Source organism: Cetorhinus maximus, chromosome 1 (assembly GCF_964194155.1).
Source record: "Cetorhinus maximus chromosome 1, sCetMax3.hap1.1, whole genome shotgun sequence".
NCBI classification, from domain to species: Eukaryota; Metazoa; Chordata; class Chondrichthyes; order Lamniformes; family Cetorhinidae; genus Cetorhinus; species Cetorhinus maximus.
In genome coordinates, this window is record NC_135879.1 from 247,050,054 (window position 1) to 247,067,002 (window position 16,949).

At 46.1% G+C, this 16,949-nt stretch overlaps 1 protein-coding gene across 1 annotated transcript in view; it reads left to right on the forward strand.

The window, feature by feature from the left end:
- LOC144688630 (disintegrin and metalloproteinase domain-containing protein 19-like) overlaps nt 1–10,666 on the forward strand; it is a 61,618-nt gene extending 50,952 nt beyond the window's left edge. Inside the window, exon 7 of the mRNA XM_078555431.1 lies at nt 9,869–10,666. Within this exon, the coding sequence (XP_078411557.1) occupies nt 9,869–10,076 (208 nt within the window). The 3' untranslated portion in view covers nt 10,077–10,666. The remainder of the gene's footprint in view (nt 1–9,868) is intronic.
- The last annotated feature ends 6,283 nt before the right edge of the window (nt 10,667–16,949 follow it).

The window sequence follows — 16,949 nt, forward strand, 5'->3', positions numbered from 1 at the left end:
GATTTCAACTTTCCCAATATTAATTGAGATAGACATAGTGTTAAGGGTTTGGATGGAGTGGATTTCTTGAAATGTGTACAGGAGAACTTTTTAGGTCAATATGTAGAGGGTCCAACAAGGGACGGCGCAGTGCTGGACCTAATTCTGGGGAATGAAGCCGGACAGGTGGCTGAGGTGGTGGTGGGCAAGCATTTTAGTGATAGCAACCACAACATGGTATAATTTAATGGACGAAGAAATAGGCAAGTTGCAAAAAAATGTTTTGGATTGGGGGGAGAGTGGATTTTAGTAAAATAAGACAGGATCTGGCCAAGGTAGACTGGGAACAGTTACTTGTGGGGAAATCTACAGAGGAGCAGTGGGAGGTGTTCAAAAAGGAAATGGGGAGGGTACAGACTCAACATGTTCCCTCTAGGGTGATAGGAAGGAGTAACAAGCCCAGAGAACCATGGATGACCAGAGATATTCAGCTTACGATGAGAAGGAAAAGAGAGGCTTTTAGCAGGTACAAGGGAAGCAAATCAGCGGAGACATTAGTGGAGTACAGAAAGTGCAGGGTGGAGCTTAAGAAAGCAATTAGGAGAGCAAAGAGGGGATATGAGAAAACTCTGGCTGGTAAAAGTAGGGAAAATTCCAAGATATTCTATAAGTATATCAATGGGAAGAGGATAACCAGGGAAAGAATAGGGCCATGCAGGTCTGGCAGCATCGGCGGAGAAGAGCACAGTTGACGTTTCGAGTCCTCATGACCCTTCAACAGAACTGAGTAAAAATAGGAAAGGGGTGAAATATAAGCTGGTTTAAGGGGGCGGGGAGGGTTGTTGGGACAAGCAGCCAGTAATAGGTGGAGATAACCAAAAGATGTCACAGACAAAAGGACAAAGAGGTGTTGAAGGTGGTGATATTATGTAAAGGAATGTGCTAATTAAGAGTAGAAAGCAGGACAGACAAGGTACAGATAGACCTAGTGGGGGTGGGGGAATACTAAAAGGGCTAAAAGGTAGAGATAAACAATGGGTGGAAATACATTTAAAAATAATGGAAATAGGTGGGAAAAGAAAAATCTATATAAATTATTGGAAAAAGCAAAAAGGAGGGGGAAGAAATGGAAGGGGGGGTGGGGATGGAGGAGAGAGTTCAAGATCTAAAGTTGTTGAACTCAATATTCAGTCCGGAAGGCTGTAAAGTGCCTAGACGGAAGATGAGCTGCTGTTCCTCCAGTTTGCGTTGAATTTCACTGGAACAATGCAGCAAGCCAAGGACGGACATGTGGGCAAGAGAGCAGGGTGGAGTGTTGAAATGGCAAGCGACAGGGAGGTCTGGGTAATGCTTGTGGACAGACCGAAGGTGTTCTGCAAAGCGGTCACCCAGTCTGCGTTTGGTCTCTCCAATGTAGAGGAAACCGCATTGGGAGCAGCGAATGCAGTAGACTAAATTGAGGGAAGTGCAAGTGAAATGCTGCTTCACTTGAAAGGAGCGTTTGAGCCCTTGGACGGTGAGGAGGGGGGAAGTAAAGGGGCAGGTGTTGCATCTTCTGCGGTTGCATGGGAAGGTGCTGTGGGAAGGGGTTGAGATTTAGGGGGTGATGGAGGAGTGGACCAGGGTGTCCCGGAGGGAACAATCCCTACGGAATGCCGCCAGTGAGGGGTGAAGGGAAGATGTGTTTGGTGGTGGCATCATGCTGGAGTTGGCGGAAATGGCGGAGGATGATCCTTTGAATGCGGAGGCTGGTGGGGTGATAAGTGAGGACAAGGGGGACCCTATCATGTTTCTGGGAAGGAGGAGAAGGCGTGAGGGTGGATGCGCGGGAGATGGGCCAGACACGGTTGAGGGCCCTGTCAACCACCGTGGGTGGAAAACCTCGGTTAAGGAAGAAGGAGGACATGTCAGAGGAACTGTTTTTGAAGGTAGCATCATCAGAACAGATGCGATGGAGGCGAAGGAACTGAGAGAATAGGATGGAGTCCTTACAGGAAGTGGGGTGTGAGGAGCTGTAGTCGAGGTAGCTGTGGGAGTCGGTAGGCTTGTAATGGATATTGTTGGACAGTCTATCACCAGAAATTGAGACAGAGAGGTCAACGAAGGGAAGGGAAGTGTCAGAGATGGACCTTGTGAAAATGATGGAGGGGTGGAAATTCGAAGCAAAATTAATAAATTTTTCCAGGTCCCGACGAGAGCATGAAGCAGCACCGAAGTAATCATTGATGTACCGGAGAAAGAGTTGTGGGAGGGGGCCGGAGTAGGACTGGAACAAGGAATGTTCCACATACCCCATAAAGAGACAGGCATAACTGGGGCCCATGCGGGTACCCATAGCCACACCTTTTATTTGGAGGAAGTGAGAGGAGTTAAAGGAGAAATTGTTCAGTGTGAGAACAAGTTCAGCCAGACGGAGGAGAGTAGTGGTGGAGGGGGATTGTTCGGGCCTCTGTTCGAGGAAGAAGCTGAGATCCCTCAGACCATCCTGGTGGGGGATGGAGGTGTAGAGGGATTGGACATCCATGGTGAAGAGGAGGCGGTTGGGGCCAGGGAACTGGAAATTGTTGATATGATGTAGGGCATCAGAAGAATCACGGATGTAGGTGGGAAGGGACTGGACAAGGGGAGAAAGAATGGAGTTAAGATAGTAAGAAATGAGTTCCGTGGGGCAGGAACAGGCTGACACGATCAGTCTGCCAGGACAGTCTTGTCTGTGGATTTTGGGTAGGAGGTAGAAGCGGGCCGTCCGAGGTTGGGCGACTATCAGGTTGGAAGCTGTGGGAGGAAGATCTCCAGAGGAGATGAGGTCAGTGACAGTCCTGGAAACAATGGCTTGATGTTCCGTGGTGGGGTCATGGTCCAGGGAGAGGTAGGAGGAAGTGTCTGTGAGTTGACGCTCAGCCTCCGCGAGGTAGAGGTCAGTGCGCCAGACAACAACAGCACCACCCTTGTCAGCGGGTTTGATGACAATGTCAGGGTTGGACCTGAGAGAACGGAGTGCAGTGAGTTCAGAGAGAGACAGATTAGAATGGGTGAGAGGAGCAGAGAAATTGAGACGGCTAATGTCACACCGACAGTTCTCAATGAAAAGATCAAGAGAAGGTAAGAATCCAGAGGGAGGGGTCCAGGTGGAGGGAGAATATTGGAGGTGGGTAAAAGGATCCGTTGAACGGGGAGAGGACTCCTGGGATGGGGAAGGAAGGACAGGCAGGGGTGGAGGGTCCCAGATGGGTGTTGGTGTCGATGAGTTGTTGGAGCTTGCGTTCCTTTGCACCTGAAAGAAAGAGACAAAGTTTCTTGTTGAGGCGTCGGATGAGATGAAGAATAAAATGAAACTGGGGACAAGGACAGTTTAGAGTTAGGGTGTGTCGGTGCTGCTGGAGGGAGGGGTCGAGTGTGTTCATATGGCGGCGCATGGCACTGAGTGTGGATCTCAGGATGCGACGGGAACAGCAGTCCGAGAAACGTTTTATGTCCCAGAGATACCTGTAATCCTGGGTGGGTTCGAAACAAGAGGGATGGAATTTCAGTTGAAATCCACGTGGGGTAAGTCGGAGACGGAGACAGTCACTGAGAAAGGAAATATGGCTGTGAAAGCGGGTTTTAGTAAACACCTTGTCAAACACCAGGAGAGAAATGGAAAGCAATGAAGGTGAACAGGGAAAAAGAGAGATACGGAAATCCTGTCGGACAGAAGAGCAGTACTTCTTCAATGTGGGCATTCCTGGAAGAGAAGTGACAGTCAATTAAACACTAAGATAAAAGCAAAAAACTGCAAATGCTGGAAATCCAAAACAAAAACAAAAATACCTGGAAAAACTCAGCAGGTCTGACAGCATCTGCAGAGAGGAACAGTTAACATTTCGAGTCCGTATGACTCTTTAGCAGAACTAAGGAAAAATAGAAAAGAGGTGAAATATAAGCTGGTTTAAGGTGGGGGGTGTTGGGACAAGTAGAGCTGGATAGAGGGCCAGTGATAGGTGGAGATAACCAAAAGATGTCACAGACAAAAGAACAAAGAGGTGTTGACGGTGGTGATATTAGCTAATGGGTGTGCTAATGGTGATATTAAGGGTAGAAAGCAGGACAAGCAAGGTACAGATAGCCCTAGTGGGGGTGGGGTTGGGGGAAGGGATCAAAATAAACTAAAAGGTGGAGATAAAACAATGGATGGAAATACATATGAATCCTGGCCCAGCCAGCGAAGCCCACATCCCGTGAATGAAAAAAGAAATAAAGATTCTGGAAAAGTCCAAGAGGATTGGAAACCTGCCAATGTAACATCCTTATTCAAAAAGGGGAGGGAGACATAAAACAGGTAACTATAGGCCAGCTAGCTCTACACCCATCATTGGGAAAATGTTAGAGTCTATTATAAAGGATGTTATAGCAGAGCATTTAGAAATACATAGTGTAATCAAGCAGAGTCAGCATGGCTTCATGAAGGGGAAATCATGCCTGACAAATTTATTAGAATTCTTTGAGGTAACAAGCAGGATAGATAAAGGGGAACCAGTAAATGTAATATATTTGGATTTCCAAAAGGTGTTCGATAAGGTACCACACATAAGGCTACTTGATAAGATAAGAGCCGATGGTGTTGGGGGTAGTATATTAGTATGGATAGAGGATTGGATAACTAATAGAAGATAGAGAGTTGGGATAAGGGGGGCATTTTCAGGATGGCAACCTGTAACTAGTGGAGTGCCACAGGGATCAGTGCTGGGGTCACAATTATTTACAATATCTTAATACATATTGGATGAGGGAAGTGAATGTACTATCGCCAAGTTTGCGGATGACACAAAAATAGGTGGGAAGCAAGTGGTGAGGATGACAGAGTCTACAGAGGGATATAGACAGGTTAAATGAGTGGGGAAAATCTTGGCAGGTGGAATATAATGTGGGAAAATGTGAGGTTCTGCACTTTGGCAGGAAGAATAGAGGAGCTGAATATTATTTAAATGGAGAAAGACTGCAGAAAGCTGCAGCACAGAGGGATTTGGGGGTCCTCATGCATGAATCACAAAAAGCTAACATACAAATTCAACAGGTAATAGGGAAGGCAAATGGAATGTTGGCCTTTATTTCAAAGGGAATGGAGTATAAAAATAGGGAAGTCTTGCTAAAACTATACAAGGCCCTCCACTAATCACTGGCCCTCTATCCAGCTTTACCTGTCCCACCCCCCTCAACCAGCTTATATTTTACATCATTTCTCTATTTCCTTAGTTCTGATGAAGAGTCATATGGACTCGAAACATCAACTGTGTTCCTCTCCGCAGATGCTGTCAGACCTGCTGAGTTTTTCCAGCTATTTTTGTTTTTGTTATACAAGCTACTAGTTAGACGACACCTAGAATACTGTGAACAGTTTTGGACCCTTATCTAAGGAAAGATATACTGGCATTGGAGGCAGTCCAGAGAAGGTTCACTAGGTTGATCCCAGGGATGGAGGGATTTTCTTATGAGGAGAGGTTGAGTAGGTTGGGCCTGTACTCATTGGAGTTTAGAAGAATGAGAGGCGACCTTATTGAAACATATAAGATTCTTTGGGGGCTTGACAGGGTAAATGCTGAGAGGTTGTTTCCCCTTGTGGGAGAGCCTGGGACCAGAGGGCATAATCTCAGAGTAAGGGGTCACCTATTTATAGAAATGAGGAGGAATTTCTTCTCTCCGAGGGTAGTGAATCTTTGGCATTCTTTACTGCAGAGGGCTGTAGAGGCTGGGTCATTAAGTATATTCAAGGCTGAGATAGATAGATTTTTAATCAGTAAGGGAATCAAGGGTTATGGGGAAAAGGCAGGAAAGTGGAGTTGAGGATTATCAGATCAGCCATGATCTCATTGAATGGCGGAGCAGACTCGATGGGCCGAATGGCTGACTGAGTGATCTGGGACACTTTTTCCAGAAAGCAGTCACGCTTTTAGGCTAGATAGATTCGGTTTGTGGTCAGTAACAGGAGGGCATAACTGTAGGAGAGGCAGGTATGGTGATCCAGAAAGGTAGCAATGAAGGAGCCTCAGGCATTGCAGTGACCCAACAGGTTCATTTCTCTGGCAGTTTGTGTGGACGTGAGCAGGAGCTGCATGGAGGATGAACACACTGTTCCAGCCAGTACCCTGGCCAGGTTCCCTCAGTTTGTTATGACCCCGGGTGAGGAGGGATGAACTCGCTCCCCGGTTTGTTCAACCCCCCTCAATTGGCCGCAACAGGCTTAATTTAAAAAGGATCTCTTCCCTCGTGGGTACGTTTTCCCAGCCCCAAGTTAAAGGAAGAGTGAGTTTACTACTTACTAAAATGCCAGAAAAAATTGTAAAACCGCAACACACATACACACAGTTTCGAAATGAGAAGCGAGTCCAGAAATAATGGTTGAAAGAAAAGGTCTATGAATCAGTCTTTGGCTCATCCATGAGCAGTAGATGGTGAAATGTTGCGGCTGTTATGTTGGGGTAACTCCGGTTGCGTTGACTTTGACAGTTGGGCAGTTGGTTTGGAGATTCTTGGTCCTGCACGGTAGCTGAAAGGAGTAGTCCTGTTTCCTTTTTGACTGTGGCTTTGCTGACTTGTGACTTGCTCCCAACAATCAGAGAGAGGGGATCTTTTTACCTGCAAGCTTCAGGAACACTTTGGTGATGCTCTTCAGCTGTGGTTTTCGCAGCACACCCTCATACACCAGGACTAGAACGCCAAAACTAGCATATAGAACTAGAGTTGCAGTTGGCTTTTTGACCCCTTTTCTTGTGTATTCCTGGATGGGAAAAAAAAACAAACAAACATGTCTTTCTCCCAGACGTGCTTTCTTTTCAACTCACATCATGTCCACAGTCTGGGATATAACTCAACAGAAGATGGTTTCTGTTGATATGGTAATCCGCCTTCATTATCCTCACAACCATAGGAGATTGCAGTTCGGTTTTTGCAGTGCATCTTTTCCCTTTGAAGTGCCTGTCTGAAGTCGACCTTGACACTCTTTACGGTGTGACATTCCATTCTCTGGACTAGTAGGTCAATTGTAATCCACATAGGAATTTTCCAGCAAGTGGTTACTTTACATTCTCAGCCAACCTTTGCTTGTATGTCCTAAACAAACACATGCTTAACGTAAAAGTTCAATATGTCGGTAAGTAATTCGGGGCTATGATCCATGGTCATGACACAGACTAACCATGGCACAGTGGTACAGAGGGCCACTCAAATGAGGGAGCACAAAGGAATGCTAGATGTAGTAGGGGGCAGTATAATGACGGAGATAGATTGCATTCCTTGCACCCGGAAGTCTGGGCCCCCCGAAGGCTGCGTTGCCTGCGTAATTGAGGACACCTCCTCAGGGTTGGACAGGAATTTGCAGCAGGAGGGGAAGGATCCCAGTTGTCACGGTCCAAATAGGTACCAATGACATAGCTAGAACTAAGAAACTGCTGAGGGAGTGTGAGCAACTAAGAACTAAATTAAAAAGCAGAATCACAAAGGTAGTAACCTCTGGATTATATCTGAGCCAAAAGCTGATTAGCAGAGGGTAATGAAGATCAGACAGTTGAATGCACGGCTGGAAGATTGGTGTGAGGGAAATGGGCTGTGATTTATTGGGCACAGGGATCAGTATTGGGGAAAATGGCAGATGTACCATTAGGATGGCCTTCACCCGAACTACGCTTGGACCAGTGTCCTGGTACATTGCATAACTAGTGCTATAGAGAGGGCTTTCAACTAAATAGTGAAGGGGGAGGAGGATTCATGTGAATGGATACTTGGAAAGTTAAAGAGAATGGACAAAATACTGGGTAGAAATGTGGGTTATGATAATCAGGGTTTGACAGGAAGGAACAGAGTGTACAAACATTAGCATGCTCCAGAAAATAAGGTCAGAGTGGGGAAAAATAGTAATAAGATGGAATTAAAGGCTTTTTATCTGAATGCATTCAGAATTCATAACAAGATGTATACATTGATAGCACCAGTAGAAATAAATGAGTATGATATGAAAGCCATGACAGAGACGCAGTGGCAACATGACCACGGCTGGGACCTGAATATCCAGGGTATTTGGCATGTCGGAAGGACAGGAAGGAAGGAAAAGGAGATGGGGTAGCTCTGTTAATAAAGGATGAGATCAGTACAATGGTGGAAAAATCATTTTGGTTTGCTGGATCGAAATTTGGAATCAGTTTGGGTGGAGATAAGAAATAACAAAGGACATGAATCACAGATGGGAGTGGTTTAGTGAGTGTGGTTTATAGGCCCTTTGAGAATAGCTGCACTGCAGGATAGAGTATAAATCAAGAAATACTGGGGGCTTGTAAGAAAATTACTGTAATAATTGTGGAATACTTTAATCTTTGTAAAGTTTGGATGAATCAAATTGGCAAAGGTAGCCTAGGGGATGAGTTCATAGAGTGTATTAGGGATAGTTTCTTAGAGCAAAATGTTCTGGAAGCAACCAGGTACCAGGCTATTTTAGACATGGTAATGTGCAATGAGATTGGATTAATGAATGACCTCACAGTGAAGGATCTTCTTGGTAAAAAAAATGATCATAGGATGATAGATCTTCACATTCAGCTTGAGGGTGAGAAACCTGGGCCTGAAAATAGTGTTTTACACTTAAATAATGGCAATTACTGGCTGAAGTAGCATGTGGAAATTGCTTAACAGGTAAGATGATAGAGAATCAGTGGCAGACAGTTAAGGAGATAGTTCATAACTCTCAATAAGGATATGTTCCATTGAGAAAGAAAGACTCTAAGGGAAGGATGCATCATCTGTGGCTACCGTGTAAATTAAGGATAATATCAAATTAAAAGAAAATATGTACAATGCTGCAAAGATTAGTGGCAGGCCAGAAGATTGGGAAACTTAGAAACCAGCAAATGACGGTTAAAAAATTAATAAAGAGGGAGAAATTGGAGTGTTAGAGAAAACTAGCAAGAAATCCCAAAGGTCCCTTAGTGAGTGAAATCAGGGAATTAATAATGAGAAACAAGGAAATGTGTCATTTTCAGGTTGACAAACTGTAACTAGTGGAGTGCCACAGGGATCAGTGCTGGGGCCACAACTATTTATAACTATCAATCTACAACCTCTATCAATGATTTGGATGAAGGAGCCGAATGTATTTTAGCCAAATTTACTAATAATACAAAGTTTGAATATTCTGTACAGTTTGGTTTTCTTCCTTAAAGAGGGATAGACATTCACTGGGGGCAGGTCAGAGGACCTTCACTGGACTGATTCCCGGGATGAAGGCTTTGCATGATGAGGAATGGCTGAGTGGTTTGGGTACATACTCACTGATGTTCAGAAGAATGAGATGTGGTCTTATTGTAACATACACGATCCTAAGGGATCCTGAGTAGATGTTGAGAGGATGTTTCTTCTAGTGGTGGACTGTGGAACAAGGGGGGGGCAGAGTTTAAAAATAAGGGGTGGCCCCTTTAAGATGGAGATGAGGAGGAATTTCTTCTCTCAGATGATGGCTCACCTTTCGAATTCTGTTGCGTGGGGAGCATTGGAGCCTGTGTCACTGAATATGTTCAAGGCTGCATTAGACAGAGTTTTGATTGACAAGGAAGTCAAAGGTTATGGGGTGAGGCAGGAAAGTGGAGTTGAATGGTGGGGCAGTTTCGATGGGCTGAGTGGCTCACTCCTGCTCCTTTTTGTTTATGACCTTAAGATTATTCGCTCCGTAACTGTACTAGGATGATCTGGGTAAAGGTTACCCAGTGCACTTCTGCTCTCGAATTATCTATTCTGCAGGATTAGAGTCTGGGAAATCCTGTTGGGGAATTATTTATTCAGCAGGGCATGAGTTACTCCAAATATAACTACAGATTTGCTTCTCTTTCCGCAGGATAAATGTGTTCTCTCTCTCTCTCTCTTCCTCTAGTGCCCTGATTGTTTTCAGTAATCGAACTTACATCATTGAGCATCTTGAGGGAGATAAAGATGGACGCCATTTGCTATACAGACCTGAAGATCTCCCCCCGGCACCAAGTAGCTGCGGAGTCAAAAATGCCCCCCCTGAGTTAACCCTGACTGAGCACCTTCAGCGTTCACAGAGGGTGAGTCATGAGCAACATCAGCAACGTGATTAAAAGCAACAAACGATTCATTTAGTAATGGCAGCGCGCAAACAGCGTGTTCAGCCCAGTGGGCCTATGGTCAGGCTCTACGATAAAGGCAAAATACTGCGGATGCTGGAAACCTGAAATAAAAACAGAAAATGCTGGGGAAACTCAGCAGAGCCTGACCACACTCGTGGAGAGAGGAAAACAGAGTTATCGAGTTTCCAGTCTATATGACTCTTCTTTGGAGCTAAAGAGACGTAGGAAGGTGATGGGATTTATTCTGCTGAAGGGGTGGGGGGGGTGGTGGGGGCAAGTGAAGTGAGATAGGTCAGCAATAGGTGGGGACTAAGGAGAGAATGTAAAAAAATGTCCCAGACACAAGAAAAGGGGAGTGTTCATAGTAGTGTTAAGGACTAAAGAAGGTGCTGATAGTGGCACAAAGGTAAGAAAGCAGAATGTGTGAATAGCAAAACAAGGGTTAGCACTCGCAAAGAACAACATGGAAAGAGTAACAGGAGGCACTGTAGGGGGTGGGGTGAGGGGGCGGAGTGGTGGTTGGGGAAAAAAGGATGGAAAAGGAGATTAAAAAAGTGAATAAAACAATGAATCAATGAATCAAAATAAAAATAAGTAAATAAAAAATAAATTTAAAAAAGGACTTAAAAAGTGGCAAAGATGGAGGGGAGAGGTCATGGTCTAAAATTGTTGAATTCAATATTCAGTCCGGCAGGCTGTAAAGTGCCTAGTCGGAAGATGAGGTGCTGTTCCTCCAGTTTGCGTTGAGCTTCACTGGAATATTGCAGCAAGCCAAGGACAGACATGTGGGCATGAGAGCAGGGTGGAGTGTTAAAATGGCAAGCGACAGGGAGGTCTGGGTAATGCTTGCGGACAGACCGAAGGTGTTCTGCAAAGCGGTCACCCAGTCTGCGTTTGGTCTCTCCAGTGTAGAGGAGACCGCATTGGGAGCAGCGAATGCAGTAGACTAAACTGAGGGAAGTGCAAGTGAAATGCTGCTTCACTTGAAAGGATTAATTCTGAAAGTGAATCCCACAACCTCTCAATTCGCTGTGTTCTTCTACACCCTTGGTCATTGCCTGGCACTTGTGAGTCCTGCTTGTTACTTGCCACTTATCAGCCCCAGCCTGAGTGCTGTACAAGTCTTAATGCAAGTGAGACTGGACTGCTTCAGTGACTGAGGAGTTGCGAATGATACTGAACATTGTGCAACCATCAGTGAACATCCCTACTGCTGACCTTATAATGAAGGAAGCTGAAGATAGTTGGGTCTAGGAGATCACCCTGAGGAACTCCTGCAGCAATGGCTGAGGGCTGAATTGATTGACCTCCAACAATCGCAGCCATCTTCCTTGGTGCTAGGTATGACTCCAACCAATGAAGAGTTTTCCCCCCGATTCCCATTGACTGCAATTTTTCTGGGGCTCGTTGATGCCACAAATGGTCAAATTAGCCTTGGTTTCAAGGGCAGTCACTCTCATTTCGCCTCTTGAGTTCAGCTCCTTTGGCCACGTTTCGACCATGTTTGCAATGAGATCAGGAGCTGAGTGATCCTGGCGGAACCCAGGTGAGCCGTCACTGAGCAGGTTCTGGCTGTATCAGTGCCACTGGATAACACTCAACCCCTTCCATCACTTTTCTGATGGTTGAGAGGAGAGCGATGAGGCAGTAACTGGGCTGAGTTAGAATTATCCTGCTTTTTGTGGACAGGAAATGCCTGGGCAGTTTTTCACATTGTCAGATAGAAGCTCGTGTTGTAGTTGTATTGGACTAGCTTGGCTAGGAGCCTGGCTAATTCTGGAGCACAAGTCTTCAGTAATCCTCTCGGAATATTGTCAGGGCCCATGGCCTTTGCAGTGTCCAATGCCTGCAGCCGTTTTGTGATATCACATTGGAGGGAATTGAATTGGCTAAAGACTGACATATTTGACACTGGGATCTCTCAGGAGGAGGCCCTTCTGGCTGAAGATTGTTGCGAATGCTTCAGCCTTATCTTTTGCACTGATGTGCTGGGCTCCCCCATCATTGAGGATGGGGATATTTGTGGAGCCTCCTCCTCCAGTGAGTTGTTTAATTGTCCGCCACCAATGATGATTAGATATGACAGGACTGCAGAGCTTTGACCTCATCCATCAGTTGTAGGGCCATTTAACTCTCTCGCTGGCTGCCATCAATGCTTGGCAGCGAATCCCTGTGTTGTAGCTTCACCAGGTCGGCACCTCGTTTTTAGATATGCCTGGCACTGCTCCTGGCATGATCACCTGCACACCACAGTGAATCAGGGTTGACCCCCTGTCTTGATGGTAAGGATAGAGTGAGGTAGTTGAATACAATTCTGCTGCTGTTGGCAAACAGGATGCCCAGTTTCAAGCTGCTAGATCCTTTCTGAAGCTATCCCACTGAGCACAGTTCCAGTTCTTCTAACCTATCTTGATAGCTCATATTCTTCAGATTGTGAATGCGCTGTGCACATTTTCCAAAGCCTCAATATGAGGAACTGCAAAATTTGACGCAGAGACTAGCACCCGAGGACACAGCCTCAGAGTAAAGGGAAGACCTTTTAGAACAGAGATGAGGAGAAACTTCTTTAGCCAGAGAGTGGTGAATCTATGGAATTCATTGCCACATAAGGCTGTGGAGGCCAGGTCATTGAGTGTATTTAAGACCGAGATAGATAGGTTCTTGATTGGTAAGGGGATCAAAGGTTACGGGGAGAAGGCGGGAGAATGGGGTTGAGAAACTTATCAGCCATGATTGAATGGCGGAGCAGACTCGATGGGCCGAATTGCCTAATTTCTGCTCCTATGTCTTTTGGTCTTATGAGGCCTGACCAAGGTCTTGTAAAAGGATGAAATAGTTTATTTTGTCTTATAAGTGTCCTATAAATATTCCCTAACACCCTAGTCACTCTAAGCTGTCATGATAAGGCATTGCCCATGCACCTCGAGATCTGTACACTAGAAAGCCCACATCTCTTTGTTTCTCCACCAGCTTTAATGCTATTTCCCTGAAGGATGTATATATGCTCAGCATCCACCCTGTGCACATGCACTTCTGTAAATTGAATCCATGTTCCAATCATGAGCCCAATCCTTCAAAGCATTAGGATCCCCTGAAACAGTTGAACATCATCTACAGTTCACACAGAACTTGGCATCACCCACAGAATTGTGTATTATGCCCCCAACACATATTCTTTCATGGGATGTGGGCATCGCTGGCTGGGCCAGCATTTTTGGCCACCCCTCTTTGCACTTGAGAAGGTGGTGGGTGAGCTGCCTTCTTGAACCGCTGCAGTCCATGTGGTGTAGGTACACCCACAGTGCTGTTAGAGAGGGAGTTCCAGGATTTTGACCCAGCGACAGTGAAGGAACGGCGATATATTTCCAAGTCAGGATGGTGAGTGACTTGGAGGGGAACCTGCAGATAGTGATGTTCCCTTGCATCTGTTGCACTGGTCCATCGAGGTAGTAGAGATTGTGAGATTGGAAGGTGCTGTTGAAGGAGCCTTGGTGAGTTGCTGTAGTGCACCTTGTAGATGGTACACACTGCTGCTACTGTGTGTCGGTGGTGGAGGGAATGAATGTTTAAGGTGGTGGATGGGGTGCCAAACAAGCAGGTTGCTTTGACCTGGATGATGTGGAGCTTCTTGAGTATTGTTGGAGCTGCACTCATCCAGGCAAGTGGGGAGTATTCCATCACACTCCTGACTTGTGCCTTGTAGATGGTGGACAGGCTTTGGGGAGTCAGGAGGTGAATTACTCGTCACAGGATTCCTAGCCTCTGACCTGCTCTTGCAGCCACAGTACTTATGTGGCCAGTCTAGTTCAGTTTCTGGTCAATGTTAAGACCTGGGATGTTAATAGTGGTATTGCCATGGTAATGCCATTGAATGTCCAGTGGATTTGGCACAAGCTGGCAATTGTGTGGCATGGTTATCAGATGCCACTTATCAGCCCAAGTCCGAACGCTGATCAGGTCTTGCTGCGTATGGGCATGGAATGCATCAGTAATATCTAAGCAAAATATTGTAGATGCTGGAGATCTGAAATAAAAACAGAAACTCAACAGGGCCAGCTCAGACATGAGGGGCTGAATGGTCTCTTTCTGCACCATAACTTTTCTATGATTCTATAGTCTGGCTGCTTCTGTGGAGAGAAAACCAATTCGTGTGGCGACCTCTTGATAAATGGCCTTGAAATAGACCTAATTCCATGTGAAATAGACCTTTATTCCAATAGCCCTCCAGCTAGTTCTCAACCCAGATCAATATACTACCTCCAATGCGAGATAGAGCCTTAGGTCTAGGTGAGAAACCAAGAAAATTAAGAAAATTGAAGTAAACAATCCAAAATCTTCTACAGATGTGTAACATTCATGCCACACATGTGCCAAGCAATGAGCATCTTCAACATTCAATGGTATTAACATGGCTGAATCCCCCACTATCAATGCCCCAAGGGTTACCGTTGACCAGACGTTTAACAGGACTAGCCAGATAAATACCCTGGCTATGCTTTGACCGATGCAGTTGGTAAAGCGGAGTTTTTTAAAAATCCCAGAGAGAAATTTTAAACAACTGTCATAACCTATAATTATTAGTGTTCTGTTCGAGATGTGACTCTAAATTCAGGAATCAGCCCACTCGTTCTCGAGGTTTTATATTAAACTAAATGAAAAGTTTTATTAATTTACACAGGTTAAAATATATACACATGGCTACAAATTACTACAATCATAACCTTTAACAAATTCCCAAACTAATCTCCATTAAAGCTGTGCTTGCACACGAACTTGCACACAGTGTGCTTGCACACGAACAGGGGAGAGAGCTCATCCTGAGTGAGACACAGCCAGAGTGAGTGTGGGTATTGGCAGTTTGGTGCACAGTGGGAATTCGGTGCAGAGGTGAAGATGTGCTCTTTGCATTTTTACTTTGCTATCCAACTTCTTAAATCTTCAGAGAGTGGTCTTGCCCTGCTGCAGTAGTAGAGGCTACAAGGGAGAGGAATGACTGGTAAGTAGTGGGTAAGGCCAAGTAAGTATTTACTACTTTAATCGCTTATAGTTTAAGGTTTTTTTGTGGTTTATAGTTTGTATATTCTGTAGTAATGAGGATCAGGAAAGAAGGGCCCTAGAGTGATTGATTTAATAGGTTTAATTTAAAGGGGTAAGTCATGGCAGAAGAGCTCAAAGCCGTGGTGTGCTCTTTGTGCTCCATGTGGGAAGCCGGCGACATTTCCAGCTTCCCACAGGGACCAGCATGTGTGCAGGAAGTGTGTCCAGCTGCAGCTCCTGGAAGCTCGGGTTTCAGAGCTGGAACGGCGGCCGAGGACACTGAGGAGCATTCACGAGTCTGAGAGCATCGCGGATAGCACATTTAGAGAGGTGGTCACACTGCAGATGAAGGGATTTGAGGAAGGAAGGGAATGGGTGACCACCAGGCAGTCCAAGAGAAACTGGACTGAGTGCTGCTGGAGTATATATCCTGAGTGCTGCTGGAGTATATATCCTGAGTGCTGCTGGAGTATATATCCTGAGTGCTGCTGGAGTATATATCCTGAGTGCTGCTGGAGTATCTGTCCTAAGTGCTGCTGGAGTATCAATCCTGAGTGCTGCTGGAGTATCTGTCCTGAGTGCTGCTGGAGTATCTGTCCTGAGTGCTGCTGGAGTATCTGTCCTGAGTGCTGCTGGAGTATCTATCCCGAGTGCTGCTGGAGTTTCGGTCCCGAGTGCTGCTGGAGTATCTATCCCGAGTGCTGCTGGAGTTTCGGTCCCGAGTGCTGCTCGAGTAACTGTCCTTATTGCTTCTCGAGTATCTTTCCCGAGTGCTGCTGGAGTATCTATCCTTAGTGCTACTCGCGTAACTGTCCTGAGTGCTGCTGGAGTATCTGTCCTTAGTGCTACTCGAGTAACTGTCCCGAGTGCTGCTGGAGTATCTGTCCTGAGTGCTGCTGGAGTATCTGTCCTGAGTGCTGCTGGAGTATCTATCCTGAGTGCTGCTGGAGTATTTTTCCCAACTGCTGCCGGAGTATCTATCCCGAGTGCTGCTGGAGTATTTTTCCCAAGTGCTGCTGGATTATCTGTCCTGAGTGCTGCTGGAGTATTTTTCCCAAGTGCTGCTGGAGTATCTATCCTGAGTGCTGCTGGAGTACCTGTCCTGAGTGCTGCTGGAGTATCTGTCCTGAGTGCTGCTGGAGTATCTGTCCTGAGTACTGCGGGAGTATTTTTACCAAGTGCTGCTGGAGTATCTATCCTGAGTGCTGCTGGAGTACTTTTCCCAAGTGCTGCTGGAGTATCTATCCTGAGTGCTGCTGGAGTATCTGTCCTGAGTGCTGCTGGAGTATCTGTCCTGAGTTATGCTGATGTATCTATCCCGAGTGCTGCTGGAGTATCTGTCCTGAGTGCTGCTGGAGTATCTGTTCCGAGTGCTGCTGGAGTATCTGTTCCGAGTGCTGCTGGAGTATCTATCCTGAGTGCTGCAGGAGTACCTATCCTGAGTGCTGCTGGAGTATCTATCCTGAGTGCTGCAGGAGTATCTATCCTGAGTGTGCTGGAGTATCTATCCTGAGTGCTGCTGGAGTATCTGTCCCGATTGCTGCTCAAGTATCTTTCCTGAGTGCTGCTGGAGTATCTATCCTGAGTGCTGCTGGGGTATCTGCCCTGAGTGCTGCTGGAGTACCTGTCCTGAGTGCTGCTGGAGTATCTATCCCGAGTTCTGCTGGAGTACCTGTCCCGGGTGCTGCTGGAGTATCTATCCTGAGTGCTGCTGGAGCACCTGTCCCGGGTGCTGCTGGAGTATCTGTCCTGAGTGCTGCTGGAGTATCTATCCCGAGTGCTGCTGGAGTATCTGTCCCGGGTGCTGCTGGAGTATCTGTCCCCAGT